Genomic DNA, 21,364 nt, shown 5'->3' with positions numbered 1-21,364 from the left:
CACCACTTACAGCCTTTTCTGAATAGTTTCATGAACTTTGCTGTGCAAGCTGGCTTCGTGCTTTGACCCCTAGCTCTCAGCCTCCTGAGTAGCTTGGTCACAGATCTGAGCCGCTGGCACCCGACACGTCAGTATTCCTTCTAGATCATTTATTCTGCTCAACCAATCGATGAGTCTCTTCTTGGGCCAATTCCACACTGCCATCTCAACTGTATTCTATATTAAATCTCGAAAGCAAGTATTTTATTTCCTCCAATTTCTCCTTTTTCAAAATTGTTTTGTCTGTTTGAGTGTTGTTCTGTTCACAGCTTTGTCTGTTCTTTCACCAACACTGCCTCTGTAGCTTTTGGTGTTTTCGTTTTCTTCTTGCGGTATTGAGGAGCGAACCTGGGCCCTTGCACACAGGAGGCAAGCACTCTGTCTTGAACACACTCTCTGCCCTGGAGTGTTCTCATGCTCTGTTGCATTAGTTAGGACTTCTAGTAAATTGCTGGAAAGTAGTGTGAAGCAGGGCCGCCTTGCCTCGCTCCTGATCCGGTTGGGGATACTTGCCACCACAGGAGAGAGCCACCATTATAGATGAAGCCAGCTGGAGATGTTCAAGGACATTTTCTATCAAGTTAAGGACATTGCTCTCTATTTCGAAGCCTCCCTTTCAGAAGCTGATGGGCTCGTGTGGAAGGTAATGTGTGCCTCAGCCTTTACCCGGGCTAGTGACGGAGGTTTAAGCACGTGGCTGTGCTTAGTTAAAAGCCCATTTACTGCAGGAGGCCAAAGAATGGAGCTCTCAAAAACCTGCATGGCGTGGTTTTTGTAGAAATCAGACATTGAGCAAATCAACCCCACTCCCATTTCAAAACTATCCAAATCAAGGTCTCTTTGTTAAGCCATTTATGTGGTGCAGACAAGCTCCCAAGACTACAAATAAGTCAAAGCATGGTTTGTGGCTTCATTTCTGCTGGCGGCTTTGAGGAGCCAATCTCCTTTGGCTGGAAGAGGTGCACCAGCGGCTGAATCCTGCTTAACCCGGGCTCTTCTGCTCTGCAGCCATTGCTGTATACATTCTAGGGCTGTTGTGAGGTGTGTGTGTGTGTGTGTGTGTGTGTGTGTGTGTGCACATGTGTGAAATATTACTGGGGATGGAAGAGTTAAGGAGGAAGGCAGCAGACTGTTTTTGAGCCCAGCTGCTGGGAGGGCGGTAGGGGAGGCTGATAAGAGGATGGAGGGGGCAATTATCATTGAAGGGACTTTTTGTTTTGGGAGATCTTTCAGGGAATCAGCTCAGATGGCATCTCCCTCCCTCCCCACCCCACACCCCCGTCCGAGCCCTGCTACTGTAACCTCCAAACTCAATGTGGCACACTCCTCCTGGAGGAGGGTGCTTTCCTTGTGCATTGGCTCTAGTGCAGAAAAAGACAGGGCATGGTGAACAAGGAAATTCAGCCCACAGTTGGAGAGAAATCAGTCACCTAAGAGAAAAAACAAAAACAGCTCACCAGGCCCTTGAACTCTCTTCCACTGCCTCTGATCTCTGCAGCCTTTTCCTCTTCCGTTCTACCATTTCTGTGTGGGCTGTAAAGCTACTCCTTGATTTCACAGAGGGTGATGTGTGGGCCATCCAGTCTCGGGTATGAGTGATGAGTGATGCGTCCTCTGCATGTGCGCGCTCCCTCTCTCTCTCCCAGCCACTCTCTTTCCCTTCCCCACATTGCTGGGGTATGGTTCCCACAGTCAATCCCAACAGAACAAGGTGACCTCAGACAATCATGGCCCAAACATAGGGGTTAACCCCTTCCCTTTCATTTTCACCTAGCCAGTAAGCACAGAATCTTCATATTGAAAGTCCAATTCCAGATTGTTGTGTTTTACTAGATCTCTCAGACATTTCCATCCTTTTCCTCACAGAAAGGCACGCATACTGGTGTATCAGTTAGCATGAACTGCCATAACAACGCGTGATAGACCAGGTTACTTAAAGAACAGTGAGAGCCAGGCACGAGGGCTCATGTCTATGATCCTAGCTACTCAGGAGGCTGAGATCTGAGGATCACGGTTCAAAGCCGGCCTGGTCACTAAAGTCCACAAGACTCTTATCTCCAATTAACCACCAGAAAACCAGAAGTGGTGCTGTGGCTCAAGGGGTAGGGTGGTAGCCTATCCCTTGAATTGAAGAGCTAAGGGACAGTGCCCAGGCCCAGAGTTCAAGCCCGCCCATTGGCAAAAAAACCCCCCCAAAATCCAGCAAGTTACTTTCTTGTGTTGCAGAGGTGTGGCGTTCAAGGTGAATGTTCTGGCTGATTTGGTTTCCGGCAGGGCTCTTTTTCTGGTCAGAGATGCTGTGTCTTTTCTCTGTGCTTGTGCATGCCTGGAGCCCCTTTTCTTCTGAGGTCAGCCTGGCAAACAGACCTGCTCTGCTGGGACAAGCCCCTAGGCTTGCCGGATCCCTTACCCTCAGAAGGGGAGGAGGGGAAAGCTACCAAGGGGAAAGCTTTCCCCTCCATGTATATCTCCACTGCCTCTTCCCCTCTCTTCCCCACTGAGCCACGAAACGCCACCCTGAAGCTGACTGCCGCATATGATTTGCTCTGATCAAGGATGTAATTAACACCTGCTCTAGTGAGAGCTGCCACTGGGATGGGAGGGAAACCTCATTCTCCAGCAAAAACTGTTCCTCAAGAAAGGTTTAGTGAAGCAAGTGTCAATGGCTCCTGCCTGCAATCATATCTACTAAGGAGGCCAAGATCTGAGGATCTCAGTCTAAAGCTAGCCTTGGCAGGAAAGTCCACGAGTCTCTTCTCTCCAATTAACCACGAAAACGCCGGAAGTGGAGCTGTGGCTCAAGTGGTAGAGTGCTAGCTTTGGGTGAAAAGGTTGAGGGACAGAGCTTAGGACCTGAGTTCAAGCACCAGGAGAGAGAGAGAGAGAGAGAGAGAGAGAGAGAGAGAGAGAGAGAGAGAGAGAGAGAGAGAGAGAGAGAGAGAGAGAGAGGGCGAGCTAGGAAGGACATTTTTAGATGGCACAGATTAAAACCTGATCTTAGAAACTGAGGAGGCAGGCGGTGTTGATCTGAGCTCATGCTTCAGAGTTTACGTGTTTTATTTCAGCAAGCATACTGACTGACAGCTGCCTGATAAGAGTTACAGAATCTGATTTTCCCCTTCCTATCTCTACCCACAAGTTGTCAGGTTCATTTTCAGAATAGTGTCTAGTGCGTTGAGCCTGATTTTGTTCAATAATTTGCCCACACATTCATGGCAAATCTGGAGATGGCGCACTGCTTTGCTTCAACCCCAGAGCCTCTTCTGTGGACGAAAGGGGTGATCGTAACAGTTGCTCTGTCTCTACTTCATAGAGCAGAGCAAGGCTGTGTTTATGCTAAACTATTTCAGGGCATGCTGCAAAAGCAGTTAAGGCATGTCTTCCATGCACGTGGCCCTGAATTCCATGCCCAGAAACACACACACACACACACACACACACACACCAATGTCTTCAGGGTCTGCCTTTCTTTGCTTGCTTGCCCGCCTTCCCGCCTGTCTGCCTGTCTTTCTTTTCTTTTCTTTTCTCTCTTTCTTTTTTTTTTTTGCCAGTCCTGGGCTTGAGCTCAGGGCCTGAGCACTGTCCTTGGACTTTCTCAAGGCTAGAGCTCTACCACTTGAGCCTCAGCACCACTTCCGGCTTTTTTTCTATGTATGTGGTGCCGAGGAATCAAACTCGGGCCTTCGTGCATGCTAGGCAAGCACTCCACCACTGGGTCAAACTCCTGGCTCTGTCTGTTCGTTCTTTCTTTCTTTCTTTCTTTCTTTCTTTCTTTCTTTCCTCCTTGAACTGTGGGTCATCCTTGAGTTCTTCAGCTCAAGGCTATTGCTCTACCACTTAGAGCCACTGTGCCATTTCCAGTTTTCTGGTAGTTTACTAGAGGTAAGAGTCTCATGTACTTTCATGCCCAGGCTGGCTTTGAACTGTGATTCTCAGATCTCAGCCTCCTTAGTAGCTAGGTGTGAGCTGCTGGTGCTTGGCTGCTTTCTTTCTTTCTTTGCTTGCCTTCCTTCCTTCCTTCCTTCCTTCCTTCCTTCCTTCCTTCCTTCCTTCTTTTCATCTCTCTTTTCCTTTGTGCTGGTCCTGGGGCTTGAACTCAGGGCCTGGATGCTGTCCTTGAGCTTATTTATTCAAGTCTGGCACTCTACCACTTTGAGCCCCAGCTCTACTTCTAGTTTTTTGGTGATCACTTGGAAATAAGAAACAGATTTTCCTGTTTAGGCTGGCTTTGAACTACAGTCTTCAGATCTCAGCCTCCTTGTTGCTGTGATTACAGGTGTGAGCCAGTGACGCCCCACCTTGATTCCATCTTGAAATGTCACAATTCTGTTTTGGACGTCCTTATTTGACTATTAGCCCTCTCTGTTGGTCCGGGGACAATCGGAGTGCGTAGATTCCTTCTGGAGGTTTGTGGAGACAGCTGTCTGACAGGCTGAGCCCTCTGCAGAGCTCTTGGTGGCTCAGCTCAGAGAAAAACCCACTGTTGAGCCACTCCTCAAGAGGTCTCCTTCCCTGCTGCCCTGTCAGCACTCACTGTCCCTGAATCAGAGGCCTGGACCTGCCATCCAAAAGCCTGAAGAAAACCAGCCCCCCTGCGGCTGTCCTTACTTGACCCAGCGTCAGGCAACCCAGATCTTCTTTAGAAGGAATGGGAAGCAGTCAGGGAGGGCTCGGGGGGCCTCGCTGGCCAGAGCCAGCAGAGGCCTGCTCCTGCTTCCTTCTCACTGCTTTGGGGTGTGTGGTGCATGGCACCTGAGTGCAGCCCTGCTGGGGTGGGGGAATGGCCCTTGCCAAGATCACCCACTCTCCCAGACCAGTACAGGCAGGAGCTGCCTTGGCCCAGTCTTGCTGGGAAACTTACTCTGGAAGCTGTTGATTCTTCAGCAAGGAGGTGAGGCTTTGCTACGGTGTCTGAAACACCATAGAGGCAGCTTGGCTTCTGCTCCTGCCCACTGCATCTGTCTGCAGTAATGGCCGGCACAACAGACTCTTCAGTGTCTATTTTCTTCTTCCCCTTCCTCCTCCTCTTCTTCTCCTTCTCCTTCTCCTTCTCCTTCTCCTTCTCCTTCTTCTTCTTCTTCATTTTGCCAGTCCTGGGGCTTGAACTCTGGGCCTGGTTGCTGCCTCCAAGTTCTTCTTGCTCAAGGCTAGCCCTGTACCAATTGAGCCACAGGGCCACTTCCAGCTTTTTTTTTTTATGATTAGTTGGAGATAAAAGTCTCATAGACATTCCCACCCAGGATGGCTTCGAACTATGATCCTCAGATCTCAGCCTCCTGAGTACCTAGGGTTACAGGTGAGAGCCACCAGCACCCAGCTTCAGGCCCCATCCGTATCCCTTGACAGGTCCTCCCACGAGGCAGCAAGAAGCAGCCAGCCCAAGCTGCGGTCTGCCTTGGGCCGTGGTTACTTGGCTGTGAAGGCTGGCCTTCCTCAGGGCTGTAAGATGAGTGGTGCTAGCTCCCGGAGGAACAGGCCTCTGCGTTTATTTCTAGCAGGATGGGTCATTTTTCTTGACATCAAAAATCTGTCATACTTGTGGTTGGAGAGACTCGAGTGCAGTCCATCCCTCATTACCGTGGTCTGGGGAATGCCACGTGTGGTTTGAGAGTGGGCCCCTCGCCTTTCAGCAAAACTAGAATGGAGGGAAGGGATGTGTATTTGGCAGTAGGATGGTGTGATGAGAACTTCTGAGAGTTGGAGGTGAGACAGACCTGTCGAGACTCCACAGAGGCTGATCCTGCAGTGGTGAGGCCCTGAGAGGCCTTGCAGGAGCCAAGGAGGTGAAATAAAGGTGGGAGAGGCCAAAACAGTGAGCGATACAGTGTTACACAAAGACCAACTGTGACATGGACATAAACCTCTCTAATGCCGAAACCTCTACCCTCACCTATTTTTTCTTTCTGACTCTTGGCATGTTATTCCAGATGAGAATGTTAAAGCTCGTGTACATACTGGTGATGGGATCCAAAGAAGGTAGTGTCTGATTTCTTAGGCCCCTTTCTTCTCCAATCGTACGAAAGACAGGTGCACTGTTAGCGCTCCACATCATCGTTCACAAAGTGCCTTCTGGATCACTCAGAGTGAGCATGTGTACGGCCATTCTAGTGTGCCAGGCTTCACAAGCAGTCGCTCTCCCTTGCACAACTCCAGCAAATGTAGTTCTACTCCATGTAAGAGGAAACTGAGACTTTAAGAGGTGAAATGATCTGTCCAGATTTGTGTAACCTGGAGTAGGACCTGGAGCCGTTGTTTGGAGCTGAAATCCCACCTGGTGGCTGGTGGGGGTGGGGGTGGGGTAGAGAAGGAACCATTTCACCACTGGAAAAAGAAGGGCACCTCCCTCCCCCCCCCCAGGAGATGTGTGTCACACGCCTCCCTGTCCTTGGCCGTCCTGAACTTTGTGTCACCAGGTGCCGCCCGGCTGAGCTGAAGCCTACTTGGGGAGATCCAGGAGAGGAGGTTGAGGCTGGGTGGAAGGTGGATTTCAGTGGGGCTTGAACTCTGGGCCTGGGTGCCCTGCCAGATTGTCCAGCCCACACCAGGCGGGGCCTCCTTCCTAAACCCCAGGGGCTCTGCCCAAAGTCCAGCCATGCTGACGCACAGCAGGCCTGGAGGGCTGGAGAATGCGGGTCCCGATGACTGGGTATGGATTTGGAGAACGGCACCAAGGCCCATGACATAATTATTTGGTTCTTGAGTACTGCAACGTCCCACAAATGACAGTGATGATCAAGTCCTGCCTGATTCGACATTTTCTTCCAAACATTGTAAGACCTGTCTGCATTGTCTCTCTTTACTCCATTCTCCCTCCCACCCTCCTCCATCCCCATCTGCTGCTTCCCTTCTAGCTCAGCCCTCCTTTCAGTTCCCAGCCCATGCTTTTCCTCTTCTCATCTGACCCCCAGGCCAGGCTCACCGCAATGCTTTCCACTTCCCAGGCGGTAAGCCACGACAGATGGGGGGCCGGGGCACCGCAGGCCAGGCACCTGTCCCCCGCTCCCGAGCGTGCGCCCCTGCCACTAATGATGAGCCCCACTCTTCTCCAGTGCCTTCAACTCCTGCTGCTGCCCTGGTTGTTCGGGACCCATGTGGGCCATGCCACGATGTGCAGTTACTAAGCAGTAAAAGCAGTGAGCTTGAATGTTCACAGCCAGATCAGTTTTAACCATTGTTAGTCATTTCTTTAAAAAACTTTAAATTGTTATTATAAAGGTGATGTATAGAACATTTTGTGGGGAGCCAGGACAAACGCCATTCTAAGATGGCGCCTGTTTCCTGACTCCTTAGAGGTAAACAACTCCATATAAGGCAATGCTGTGCTCGACTACGTGTCCTAAGTTATGCGCATGCGCGAATCACATGATGATCCCTGGCCAATCCCGCGGCACGTCGTTGTGGCAGTAGGGCGGCAGCCAATGGTGGAGCGACCCGTGTTCCTGTTCCCTATATAAGCAGCTGCTTTTGATGCCTCGCCCCTTTCGCTTCCTGCTCCCCCTTCAATCAAAAGGCTCTCCAATAAAGTATGATTTGAGAAGAATCCTCGAGTGGTGGTCGTTCTTCCTCGCTGGTCGAGGAGCTCGCCGCAACATTTGTTGTTTCTTTAAAAAAAACTCATAACTACTGACTGGGCATTAATGGCTCCCGCCTATAATCCTAGCCGTCCAGAGGCCGAGATCTGAGGATTGTGGTTCAAAGCCAGCCCAGTCAGGAAAGCCTGTGAGACTCTTACTTCCAATTAGCAAATAAAAATTGGGACATGAAGGCGTGGCTCAAGTGGTAGAGTATTAGCCTTAAACAAAAAGCTCAAGGCCTGCTGTTGAAGACCCAGTATTGTGTGTGCGTGTGTGTGTGTGTGTGCACACACACACACACGCACACACCTATAAAAGATGAAATCATGTCAGTCAAGAGAAGATTGAGTAATTAACTGAAGGTAAGAGTCTCATGGACTTTCTTTCCCCAGGCTGGTTTCAAGCCACAATCCTCAGATCTCAGCCTCCTAAGTAGCTAAGATTATAGACTTGAGCTACTGGTGCCTAGAAAAATCCTTTATACATACATACATACATACATACATACATACATACATACGAGCAGCATATAGAGTTGCCATAGAGCTCCCTTCCCCTCCCCCTTCCATCCAGCACCATAGCCATTCTAATGGGACGGGTACATCTGTGACAAACAGTAGGCTTACCATGGACCCCATTACATTTGGTTTCACTCATGGCATTGTGAATTCTACTGTCTGTCTATACCATGTCACAACTGTATGAGGGAACAACCAGTATTCTATTATCCCTGCTGCTTCATCACTGGCCACTTGACTGCACTGGAGTGGCTCTGTGAACATGACTGGTGGCCAAGTATACTTTGTTCAGGACTATTCTTCCTCTGTCTGGTTGTTGTGATACTCTCTTTGAAGGTCTAGGATCTTACGTTTGACCATGTGTTTTAATTCTATCCCATGGGTATGTTGGATACTCTTATGATAATGCCACACACTCTTGATCACCATAGTTTTGTACTCTGATACATTTTGATGATTTGCTCACATTTTGTTTACGTTTTTTCATTTACATGTTCTCATTTTTTAATGGGAGATGGTGGTCTGTAACATTCTCACACTTGTTGCAATGTCTGTCTGTTTGTCTTTGGTATCAGGGTAAAGCTGCTTCACCGAGTTGGGTGGTGTTTTCTGTTTTATGGACTTTAAAAAATAGAAATTGTATTGTTTCTTCTTTAAACATTTGGTGGACTTTCTCAGAGACGCCATCTGGACCTGGAGTTTTCACTGTAGGCAGGTTTCTAACTACAGTGTTCACTTTGCTTAATAGACCCGGCTGCTCATCACATTGGTTGTTTCCTCAGTGGTGTTTAATAAGTATTAGAAGGAAATTGAGAATTACCCACCTTTATATGTCAGTTCAGAATCTTAAAGAGGACTTTTCTATAAAGCCCCGGAGAGTGGATATTCTTTGTGGGCAACCATAATGGTATTTTCATTTTATTCCGATACTGGGGTTTGAACTCAGGACCTCCCACTCTCATGTGGATTTTTGCTCAAGGCTGGCACTTAACCTTTTGAGCCATACCTCCACTTTCTGCACTTTGCTTATTAATTGGAGATGGGAGTCTCATGGACTTTTTTTGCCCAGGTTGGCTTGGTCTCTTGAGTAGCTAGGATTACTGGTATGAGTCACTAGTGTCTAGAAAAAAAGCCATACAAATTATAACATGATATTTTCACTCTTCTAGCTGCCAAAATTTGGATAGGATTGATTATATTTAGAAATGTAAGCATTTGGGGAAATAGAGTTTTCCCCTGAGGATGCTTCTTTGTGAGGTATTTTAGGTACATCTATCAAAAATTTTAATGTCTACTCTCTTCAGCATAGACATAGGAACCAGTTGTATAGCTAGAGAAGAATGCAAGTACGAAGGTCTGTATGCTTGTTATAGCATTATTTTAATAGTAGAAAGCTGGCAACAAACATAATATCTGACCTTAGGGGAATAGATGCGTAAATCCAATTTGTACTAATCTGGAATGTGTATAAAGTATTACTAAGTTAGAGAATCTGCTTTCCTTCCCTTCCTTTATCTATATCTATTGTCTGTCTATTCATCTATCTCCTTTTAAAGGTCTAGAAATACACCAAAATGTATGTCGAAAGCAGAATTCCAAAATGGCCCCATGATTCCTATCCCCTGGTGTCTGTCGTCTGTATAAGGCTTCCCCTTGAGTGTTGAGTGGGCAGTGGACTTTATTGTTGTCTGGCCTGTGGCTAGCTTGTATGGCCAAAGTGAAGGGGCTAAAAGGATATAATTAAACCACCTCATCCATTCTGACTTTGAGGTAACCAAAGGGAGACTCTCCTGTGGAAGCCTGGCCTAGTCAGAAAAGCTTCTTGAAAGAGAATTTGGTTCTTCTCTGAGAGATGATGCTGGTCTTAAGAGAAGAATCTATTTTCAGCAAGTCCTATACCTTCAAGGACATGGATTTTGCCATGTGATCATAGAGTAGAACCTCAGGTAAGACTCAACTCTGTCAGAGATTCGAAACACTAGTAAATGACCCAGCTAAGCAAGGCCCAGACTCCTGACCCTAGGTATCACGACATGACAAATATGTAATAGACATGACTCAAACGGTAAAGAACAGCGAGGCACGATGGCTCACACCTGTAATCCTAGCTACTCAGGAGGCGGAGATTTGAGGATCATGGTTCAAAGTCAGTCTGGGCACTAAAATCCGTGAGACTCTTATCTCCAGCTAACCACTAAGAAACTGGAAATGGGGATGTGGCACAAGGGGTAGGGTGGTGGCCTTGAGCTGAAGAGCTCAGGGACAACACCAAGGCTCAGGGGTAGGACAATAGCCTTGAGCTGAAGAGCTCAGGGATAGCTCCCAGGCCCAGAGTTCAAGCCCCACAACTGACAAAAGCAAAAACAAACAAAAGCAATGGTAAAGCCCTGAGTTCAATCCCCAGCACTGCCTCAAAGCAAATATGTATTGTTTAAGCTACTGCATTTAAAGCAATTTATTGTGAAGAAATAAAAAACAAATGTCGCCAGGTGCTGGTGGTTCACGTCTAGCTACTCAGGAGACTGGAAGCTGAAGAGTGCTGTTCAAATCCAACCTGGGCACAAAAGACCATGAGACTCTTATCTCCAATTAACCTGCCAGAAAACCAGAAATGGCACTGTGGCTCAAGTGGTAGAGTGATAGCCTTGATCTGAAGAGTTCAGGGACAGTGCCCAGGCCCAGAGTTCAAGCCAAGACCGCCCCCCACCTGCCAAAATGCATGCATAGGTCTGATCTTTGGGCAATTAGGAATTTGAGGGATGAAAAAAGGGACTCTCTCACTGTAATATATATGCACACACTGTATACACATGTTTGATAATTAAAGGAAATGTTAAAGGACTTTGTTTGTTTTTTCCCACTCCTTGACTGAGCTCAGGGCCTGGGCACTGTTCTTGAGTATTTTGCTCAAGGCTAGCAGTTGAGCCCCAGATCAACTTCTGGTTTCTTTGTGTGTGGGAAGGGGGGTGTAAGTTACTTGGAAATATGAGTCTCACAGGCTTTCCTGCCTGCACTGGCTTTGAACAGTGATCATCTGATCTCTGCCTTCTAACTAGCTAAGATTATAGGCGTGAGCCATTGGTGCCCTGCTAAAAAACGGGTTTTGTTTTTGGTGCCAGTTTTGGCGCTCAAACTCTGGAGCTGGGTGCTGTCCCAGAGTTTCTTTCTCTCAAGATAAGCACTCTATCAACTGAGCCACACCACCACTTCTGCTCGTTTTGAACTGTGATCCTCCGATCCCAGCCTCCTGAGTGATTAGGATCACAGGCTGCCAGCTCCTGGCTAAAGGACTTGTTTTTAAATAATTTTATACATTTTGTTTACCTTCCCATTATGTTGTTTTAGTTGTTGTTGTTGATAGTGGGGCTTGAACTCTGGGCCTGGGCACTGGCCCTGAGCTCTTCAGCTCAAGGTTAGCACTCTACCACTTGAGCCACAGCTCCATTTCCAGTTTTCTGGTGATTAGTTGGAGATAAGACTCCTCATGGACTTTAGTGCCCAGGCTGGCTTTGAACCGTGATCCTCAGATCCCAGCCTTCTGAGTAGATAGGACTATAGGCACCAGTATGTTTTAAACAAAGCACAAATACCAACATCCTTGAGGGCTCTCACCCCCCTCCACACCTAACTGGCATTCGGAGGTGGTAGGAGAGGCCTCTCAGTCTGTCTCCTAGCTGCAGATCTCTTTCCCTGACGAAGTGAATACAACTCAGACTGAAGCCCATGGTGCTTTGCCCAGATCCAGGACAGCCGCAGCTCTAAGTCTCAGACATCTTTCTCCAGGCCTGAGGCATTGGCGTCCCTATCACCGCTCAGCCCAGGTGGAGGAGTCGGTGCCCAGCAGAGGTGGGAGCCAGGGGAGGGGAGGGGAGATATGTGGCTTCGTGGAACTGCCCCGCTGAGGGAACAAGCGCAGAGAGGCCAGCCCCTCTCCCCACTCCTAACTTCTCCGCCTCCATCTACTTTTGACTTGTGTCTCCGGTAGCTTTCCGTTTCTGGAATCGGCTCCATCTCATATTTTATTTCTTCCTGTAGTTCTTGTAGTCAGGAAAGAAAAGGTCATTAGTTCCACTTTGCTGATGAAAAATCGAGGCAATATAAAGGAAAGCAGCTGGTTTTCTGATGATTCAGTTTTACATCATTCTCTTCTCTACCTACTCTCCATCAGCAATCAACTCCCGCCCTGTCTGCAGCCTGTACTTGACCTCCATGGGCTAGGTTACTTGGGAAACAGTAGATAGGCTGAGCCTTTTGTCAATCAAATCCCCTGTGAGGGGGTGGGGCAAGCTTGCTGGTACTGATAGGTGTATAGCAAATAATGAAATGCAAATTTCTGATGTAGCACAAAGCTTAAATTTTCATGAAAGGTATTATTAAATTCAGCAGAACACAAAGAAATTTTAACTGAGCAGAACTGATTAGTTCATCAAAAAGGAATAGATTATAGCTTGCATTATTCATCGTCTAGACAAATCACAGGTACCCATATGCTGGTTTTAATTAGTGTCATGGAAATTGACTATTTTGTAGCCCAAAATGTTATTGTTCAACAAAATTTAAAAAAAACATTTAATAAACAAAGCACAGCTCAAATAATCATTTTCCATAATGCCTGCATAGATGGTGAGTTTCTCCTTTCCCATTTAAGTTGAAAGTCCACAAAATCAAAATGCTACCTGTATCTAAGAACAGATGCTAAGCTTTGTATCACCCCCCCCACCCAATGTCATAAAAGTACAGCTTCCACAGAAGTCCTATGCAGACCTGAATATACCACAGCAAGAAACTTTCCATTTTTAGCCAAAATGTCCAGACCTTTCTTTTGCTGGTTTAACTGTTCCAAAAATTTTAAATGGATCTAGACTGCTGCTCGAGTTTCTATAGATCATTGAGCAATGAGAAGAAAACACGTTGTCTTTATTTATGTATTTATGAGACCACTGCCTGACCTCTCACCAAGTCCAGATGCGCTATAGGGGTGAGGGGGTCTGTGCCCAGATTTGAGAGAAGGGAGGTCCGGGAAGGACTCGGCGGGAATGAAGGGAAGAGAATGTACCAGTCATCTTGAGCTGCTGTGACAAGCGCTCTAGCCTGGGTGGTGGAAACAGGGCATACATTCACTCTGGAAATTTCTGGAGACTAGTTGCCCAAGCTCAGAATGCCCGGAGGTTTGGTTTCTCTGCGGCCTCTGTGTAGGCTGGAATGGGAAATGGCTGTGTCCTGCTCGTAGAAGGAAGGCTAACCCATGGCCAACCAGCCACAGTTATAACCACTCAGGTCCCAGGTGCCTTGATCTCTGTCATTTCACTTCTACTGATTGCCAATACCGGGGCTTGAACTCAAGGCCTGGGTACTGCAACTGGAGCAAAAATAAGCACTGAGCACCAGCTCTACTTCGGGGTCTTTGTGGAGGTAACAGTCTCTTGGATTTTCCTTCCTTGGACTGGCTTTGAACTGAGATCCTTGGATCTCGGTCTTCTGAGTTGCTCGGATTATAGTCAGGAACCAATATTCCAGGTTTTGTTTTGTTTTTTTAACTATACCAAAGGGCCACCCTTGGAGATGCCTTTCTGATGACATTGATGGCTCTCAAACTGTAATTATTACTTTGAAAAGTCTCCGTTAGATTATTAACTCTGTCTTACACTCAGGGTGGGCTATGGTCTGTACTGTGTATCTTATGAGCTCAATGAATATTTAAATAACTGGCAGGATGAGGAGGCACTTTTAAACCCATTAGGCTCAGACTGAGGTACAGTTGAATTTAACTCTGAGTTGAGGGACCCACTGAGGACAACAGAGAAGGAGAAGAAGGTGGCCTGGAAGCTGAGTGCCAGCAAGTGTAGGGCTGGCCTGTGGTGTTGGATTGGACAGGACAGAACACATAGCCAGTAGCTCTCAGACACCGCGTAATGTGGTTGTTACCAAACCCTCTTTGTTTCCTCAGAGAACTGCTGTGGAGACCAAGTATAAAAAGGTAAACATGCAGGGAATACCAAGCATGAGATCCAAGTACTCAGAAAGTACCTGGCACATAATACATTTGTAATACCTCATGTTAACTATTATCATTCAACCTCTCTGAACCTTGATGTCAAAATCTGAATAACATGCCAAATGGAAATAAAATGAAAATTGTAAGATGTTTCACTAAGAAGTTCTTTGCTCTGGGCACTCTACTATGTTCCATTTTATATGATCTCATGGAAGAAAAAAAGTAGTATCATTGACCCAGTACGTTGGTTTCGAGACCCATTAAGGAACATGCTAATAAGTTTTAAAATACCCAACCTACAGAATATATAATTCTACTATCGTTTTTGGGGGGTGGGGAAGGGGACTGGTATCAGGACTTGAACCCAGGGCTACCTGCTTGCTTGACTTGCTTACTCAACAGGCGTTTTACCACTTGAGCCACTCCTCCAGCCTGTTTTCTTGGAGATGGAGTCTCATGAATTTCTCTTTTCCTGGCCTGGCTGTGGCCCTCCAAATCTCATCTGCCTGGATCACAGGCAGAGGCCTCGTGGGGGAGTGGGGAAGGGGGGAGCCGGTGGTAGGGAGTGGGGACTGCGCGGAAGTGGGACCGGTGGGCAGGCAGGTCCAGCAGAGGGAGCCGGCAGGAGGTGAAGAGAGCTGGCCTCTGGCTCTGCTCCCTCTCTTTCCCGGGTGGGGGCGGGGGCAAGTGCCCTGGGGGGACGCAGGTGGCCTGTTGGGGACGCAGGTGACCAAGATTAGAGACCGGGAAAAACCTCCCAGGTCCCGCCTGAGTCTAAGACCAGACCGGCCACAGGCTGGGCCGGGGCTTCCCGACTCCACGGCCGGCTGAGCAACAGGCAGGCAGCCGCGTGGGTCCCGCTGCCACCGCGGGGCGGGAGAGAGAGAGAGGGGACGTTCCGCGGGAGTGGAGGGGGTGGAGGGGGCGGCGGGCGCGGGGCGGGCGCGGGGCGCGCGGGGCGGGCGCGGGGCGGGCGCGCGGCGGCGGGGGTGGCCGTGCCCGCGGGGGCCCCGCCGCGTCTGCCCGAGGGCGAGCCCGCCCCTGGCGGCCGTGGCGCGCGCCGTGCGGTGCGGGATCTCACCAGAAGAGGGTACCGTGGTCGGGAGGCGCCTGACGTCAGGCTGGAATCCCTATTGTGTTCCGAAGCGGGCTCGGGCGGGCGGAGGAGCCCAAGTTGGCTCCCGGCGCACCTCGGCGGCCCCGGGGAGGAGGACGGAGCCGGGAGCCGCGGATCGCGCCGCCCGGGCCGCGCGGGGGTGAGCGGGGAGGGGAGCTCGGCTCGCCCGCGCGCGCCCGCGCGCCCCGGCGCCCGGATGCCAGCGCGGGGTGCCCCGGCCGGGCGCACGCCTCCCCCGCCGCGGGCCCCGGGCCGTCGCCGCCGCCCGCTGTGAGCGCCGGGAGGGCCGCGCGCCGGCGGGGCTCGCTTCGGAGCCGGTGAGCGAGCGGGGCGGGCGGAGGATGGACGGGGCGGAGGAGCCGAGCGTCGCGGAGCCGGGCAGCCCGGGCTCGGCGGCGGCGGCGGCGGCGGCGGCGGGGGGCGATGACATGGAGATCGTGGTGAACGTGGGGGGCGTGCGGCAGGTGCTGTACGGAGACCTGCTGAGCCGCTACCCCGAGACCCGGCTGGCGGAGCTCATGCACTGCCTGGCGGGGGGCTACGACACCATCTTCTCCCTGTGCGACGACTACGACCCCGGCCAGCGCGAGTTCTACTTCGACCGGGACCCGGACGCCTTCAAGTGCGTCGTGGAGGTGTACTACTTCGGCGAGGTGCACATGAAGAAGGGCATCTGCCCCATCTGCTTCAAGAGCGAGATGGACTTCTGGAAGGTGGACCTCAAGTTCCTGGACGACTGCTGCAAGAGCCACCTGAGCGAGAAGCGCGAGGAGCTGGAGGAGATCGCGCGGCGCGTGCGGCTCATCCTGGACGACCTGGGCGGGGACGCGGCGCAGGGCCGCTGGCGCCGCTGCCAGAAGAGCGTCTGGAAGTTCCTGGAGAAGCCCGAGTCGTCGCGCCCGGCGCGGGTGGTGGCCGTGCTGTCCTTCCTGCTCATCCTGGTGTCGTCCGTGGTCATGTGCATGGGCACCATCCCCGAGCTGCAGGTGCTGGACGCGGACGGCCACCGCGTGGAGCACCCCACGCTGGAGAGCGTGGAGACGGCCTGCATCGGCTGGTTCACGCTCGAGTACCTGCTGCGCCTGCTGTCCTCGCCCAACAAGCTGCACTTCGCCCTGTCCTTCATGAACATCGTGGACGTGCTGGCCATCCTGCCGTTCTACGTGAGCCTCACGCTCACGCACCTGGGCGCGCGCATGATGGAGCTGGCCAACGTGCAGCAGGCCGTGCAGGCGCTGCGCATCATGCGCGTGGCGCGCATCTTCAAGCTGGCGCGCCACTCGTCCGGGCTGCAGACCCTCACCTACGCGCTCAAGCGCAGCTTCAAGGAGCTCGGCCTGCTGCTCATGTACCTGGCCGTGGGCATCTTCGTCTTCTCCGCGCTGGGCTACACCATGGAGCAGAGCCACCCCGAGACGCTGTTTAAGAGCATCCCCCAGTCCTTCTGGTGGGCCATCATCACCATGACCACCGTGGGCTACGGGGACATCTACCCGAAGACCACCCTGGGCAAGCTCAACGCGGCCATCAGCTTCCTGTGCGGCGTCATCGCCATCGCGCTGCCCATCCACCCCATCATCAACAACTTCGTCAGGTACTACAACAAGCAGCGCGTCCTGGAGACGGCCGCCAAGCACGAGCTGGAGCTCATGGAGCTCAACTCCAGCAGCCCCAGTGGAGAGGGCAAGGCCGGGGGCTCCCGCAGCGACCTGGATACCCCTGCGGCGGCGGCGGCGGCGACGGCGGCGACCGCGGCCGTGGTGCCCGAGCCCCCAGCCAAGGAGGGGCCCGGCTGGGGCGGCAGCCGGCTGAAGCTGTCCCACAGCGACACCTTCATCCCGCTGCTGACCGAGGAGAAGCACCACAGGACCCGGCTCCAGAGCTGCAAGTGAGGGTGGCGGGCAGCCGGCGGCTGGACCCACGGTGCCAGGCATGCTGGCAGCTGGTGGAGAGGGTCTGCCCTGCACCCCCCCACACACACCCAGCTCTCTACCCCAAACGGACTCTGAAGGCCCCCTGGGCTCCTTTACCAAGGCTGGGTGAGCCTCGGTGCCAGCTGTCCAGGAGTGGGGTGGTGGGGTGCTGGAGCAGAATGGGACAAAGGAAGTGTCCTGGCTGCTGGCAAGAGCCCACACTTGTTCCCGTGTCCCCTTCTGTAAAAGATCCCTGTTCTGTTCACCTTTCCCCCACCCCCCACCCCAGTGTTGTGTGGTTGTGAGTTCCACCTCGGCTGGCTGATGCTGGAAAGTAGCCCAAGCACACCCGGTGCTGGGCCAGGAAGGAAAGGTGCAGTCATGGGGTCCAGCTGTCTTTAGCTGAGAGCTAATTAAAGAAGGGCTGGGAGGCAGGGTTCAGCGTGGCAGGGTGCCTCGCCACCTTCCAGGAGGCTTTCCGGGTGAATCTCCTTGTTTCCTTCTGGGACAACCGGTTTTCTGAGTGCTCCTGGGAGGAAGCAGAGCGCAAGGAGCCCAGGGAGCAGCGAGGCCACAGCTTCCTGCTAGATAGGTATTTCTGCTTTATAGATGGAGAAACTGAGGCCCAGAGAGTTCATGCGGTGTCTGGAGAGCTCCAAATTCACCTGTTCTTGCTGAGTGGGCTTGGATCAGAGCTGGTGTGCTCTGGCTCAGAGGGAAGGTCTGAGCATCTGGGGGTCTGCCTTCCCTCTGGCCTTTAGTTCTACCCTGTAGCATGGGTCTCCAGAGGCTTACTGTCAGCCTTGTCTGAGAGCCCCATCCCCACCCCAAGAGCGGAAGAGGGGAGCAACCAAGCAAATGTGAGTTTGAATGTGAGGAAAATTGGAGTTGTCTATGGGGTTACAGGCTTTTATTGAGTTACCCCTTGCTCCCCCCAAATAGCTGTGTGGCTTTAGACTTGCCTATGTGTGTCTCTGATTCTCATTCTGAGTGTTCTGAAATGGAGATATAAAATAATGACCTCAGAGAACCATGGTTTCTAGCTGAGGCCCCTGGAACTTAGTAAGTACTCAGGTAACAGAAGCTGTCCTATTATTTTGTGCTGGGGAGGAAGTGAATTCCCCTGTCGTCTCCTCAGGCCTGATAGGTCTGGACTGGATATGCACGGAGGAAAGAAACGGAGCCCTGCCCTAGGGTGCAGGGAAGAGGCTTATATGGAGAAATGGAGGTCAGCCACCCTTCTGGGCTGCTCGATTCTTCCCTGGGCCCAGGTTTCATCCATGCATGTGGAAGAAAGATGGTTGCTTGGGCCCCTTCTAGATCTGGCTTTCTAAGATTTGGGGTTACTGTTGCTTGTGGCAGGGTCTCTAGGAGGTGAGAGGCCACCCATGCTGGAAGGATCCTTGATGGGGGATCTTGGGAAGGAGTTAAGGTTGTCCCCATGGGGACAGAGACACACTGGCTCATAGATGTATGGCAATGGCTGCTCCAGAGGGACTCTCCTGGGTCCCCCCACCCCGTCCCCTCTTGGAGGATTCTGGAAGTCCCCTGGTACTTCTCACCAGGCTGGCTAAGACTGGGGGTGCCCTGACCATGCCAAGCCCTGATTATTAAAGGAGAGAGGAAGAGATGGGGTGGGGGGAGTGGGGACTCTGGGGAAGGAAGGGAAGGGGCTGTGAGGCAGATGGGTTGTGGTTTGCATTCTCAAGGCTTAGTGGGCTTGGTGGACATCTAGCTTGCCTCCACTTACCCTCACCCCTCTGAGTCCTTGGTCAGCCTGGAGCCAGTGCTGGCCCAGGAACTTGTCCCTGCAAGACAGACATGTTCCTAGAGTACAGAGACAAGCAGGGTGGCTCTGGGAGCAGAGGCTGCTTTCTCCTCTTCCCCTGCAGCAGCAGGATGAGGTACTTCTCTCTCTCAACCATGTCTCAGAGCTCATCTCTTCTAAGGAGCTACAGATGAAATTCTAGAGGGGTGAGCCCATTGGCTGAGATCGCCATAAGTTAGGGTCAGATAGCAACCTGGTCCCTGAGGAACTTGATAAGTGATAGACACTTTCCTTAGAGAAGCAGCCCGGGGCCCTAGGAAACGTGGAAAAAAAGGCTAGCACTCAGTCTTGGCTGTAACTCAGAACCACTTGGGGAGCTTGAAAAGGCCATATCCAGGCAACACCCCATCCCTGTGAAATTAGAGTCGTTGGGGGAGACAGTCGGGTGTTGGTATTTTTTTTTTAATTTTTAAGGGCCCATGAGGCACCAGTGTGTGTTTGTAGACCCAGGTGGGTCTGTGGTCCCAGATTTCCAACAAGCTTTCAGATGCAGCCGCCTTGGGGCACCCAGACCCCGCGGGAGAAGCATGACGCTGGATTTACAGCTGGTAAACTTGCGGCCCCAGAGCTGATCTATCACCTGTTTTTGTACAGCCCATGAGTTTTTTTATATTTTTAAATGGTTGAAAAAAATCGAAATAATAACGTTGTGTGACCCGTGTACATTGGATGTACGCAAAATTCACATTTTGTCGTCATACAAATAAAGTCTTATTGGAATCATTCAATGATAATATTGTCTATTTGTTCTGGGGCTGTGGATGGCTGCAGCTGAGTGCGAGACAGAACTGAGGTGACAGATCAGGTGGCCCTCTTGGAGCCCAGCAAGACCCTTAACAGAGGTAGTTCAGCAACTCAGGGTTGAAGCAAAAGGCATCTGAGGAGGGCCTTGAAGAAGGAGGAGGAAGGTAAGTGGGGAGGGTCTCTTAGTTTTCAGGGGCAGTAGGAGAGGCTGGCTTCACAGAGGGCCATGCAGGCACCCAGAGACTCTGGCCCCTCCCCTTTCCTTCCCAGAACCTGCACCTACTAACCTTGATCCCCGCGTGGAAAGCCTGCCTGTCCCCACGGTGAAGCCAGGGTCCTGACTCCTGGCCCCAGGCTGGGCCTTGCACTTCCGCTGCTCTCCAGTGTGGGCATCGGGGGCCAGCCTGTTACCTCTAACCGTGCGTGAGAGACAGCGTGACGTTTTGTGGAGAATAACAGGAAAGTGGGGCGCCATGGAGGGTACAGATGGGAACTGAGCCCCTGCGCTGTGTACTTTTAACTGACAAGTCATCCATTACAGACAGTTGAGTGAGGACTTCCCTCTGCCTGCTCCTTATAATGTTGGGAGCACACAGTGAATGTCAGTTCAGAAAGGAGGGTGGTGAGTGCAACTCTGTGTGTGTGTGTGTGTGTGTGTGTGTGTGTGTGTGTTACACATGGATTCCTGACTGCTAAGTAAAATGACACATAGTGACACAAACAATTGCAGTTGAGGTTCTGAATCACTCCAGGTTGCAAATGAGTTATCCTCGGACTTGTCAGGGGGGGAATGTGAGGTCTAGGACAGAAGTGGTAGGCTGCTGCTATTAGAGGTGGGAGCCATGCCCAGAGCTCATCCACAGCCGAGTGGCCCCTCTCTGGGTTCCTGTGGGTCCCACCCCGGGCCTGGCCTGAGCTGCCTCATCAGGTGAAAGGAGACTGTCATCCTGTTCCTCTGGAAGATGTGTGGGGTAAAGGTCAGTGTTTGTGGCCCTCACAGGGGGCTTCCCGGGCAGGACTGTGCGTGTGGTTGGGTCCTTGTCCACCCTGCCCTACTGGGAAGGGCTGCCACCCGGCCCCCAGGTCCCTGGAGAATGGATGGCTCTGATGGCTCCTGGCATCTCCCAGGAAAAGAGAAAGGAGACTCTTCCAGCTCCACACACCCAGTGCCTGACAATGCACTTCAGAGTCAGAGGTGGAGGCGCCCCAAACAGCAGCCTGAGACAGGGCTGCGGGGGTGAAGTGGGCTTCTAAAAAGAGAAAGAAAAGAGGCGGAAGTGGTGCTGAGGCTCAAGTGGTAGAGCTCTAGCTTTGAGAAAGCCCAAGAACAGGGCTCAGGCCCTGAGCTCAAGCCCAGGACTGGCAATAAAATAAAATAAAATAAAACATAAAAAGAGAAAGAAAACAAACAAACAAGAACTGGACTCCGGCAATGCACACTTGTCATCCTAGCTGCTCATGAGGATGAGATCTCAGGATCTTAAAGGCAAACCAGGCAGGGCTATTGGAGAGACCCTTATTTCCAGCAAGCCATCACAAAGCTGAAAGTGGAACTGTGGCTCAAGTGACACAATAGTAGACTTGAGCAGAAGAGCCAAGTGAGTTCAAATCTCCCCCCCTCAACAAAACAAACAAA

General features: G+C 51.4%; 1 protein-coding gene across 1 annotated transcript; it reads left to right on the top strand.

Moving 5' to 3' along the window:
• The first annotated feature begins 15,174 nt into the window (after nucleotides 1-15,174).
• Kcnf1 (potassium voltage-gated channel modifier subfamily F member 1) lies at nucleotides 15,175-17,828 on the top strand. The gene has a single exon (XM_090337442.1). The coding sequence runs from the start codon at nucleotides 15,585-15,587 to the stop codon at nucleotides 17,133-17,135; it is 1,551 nt and encodes a 516-aa protein (XP_090193568.1). The 5' UTR covers nucleotides 15,175-15,584; the 3' UTR covers nucleotides 17,136-17,828.
• The last annotated feature ends 3,536 nt before the right edge of the window (nucleotides 17,829-21,364 follow it).

This window comes from Megascapheus bottae, chromosome 7 (assembly GCF_031878675.1).
Source record: "Megascapheus bottae isolate mThoBot1 chromosome 7, mThoBot2.hap1, whole genome shotgun sequence".
NCBI classification, from domain to species: Eukaryota; Metazoa; Chordata; class Mammalia; order Rodentia; family Geomyidae; genus Megascapheus; species Megascapheus bottae.
Note: the sequence above shows the minus strand (reverse complement) of the source record. Positions and strands in the feature narration are given on the sequence as shown.

Bases quoted from the DNA above. Each gene is read 5' to 3' on its own strand.
- Kcnf1 (XM_090337442.1), top strand. From the start codon at position 15,585: ATGGACGGGGCGGAGGAGCCGAGCGTCGCGGAGCCGGGCAGCCCGGGC.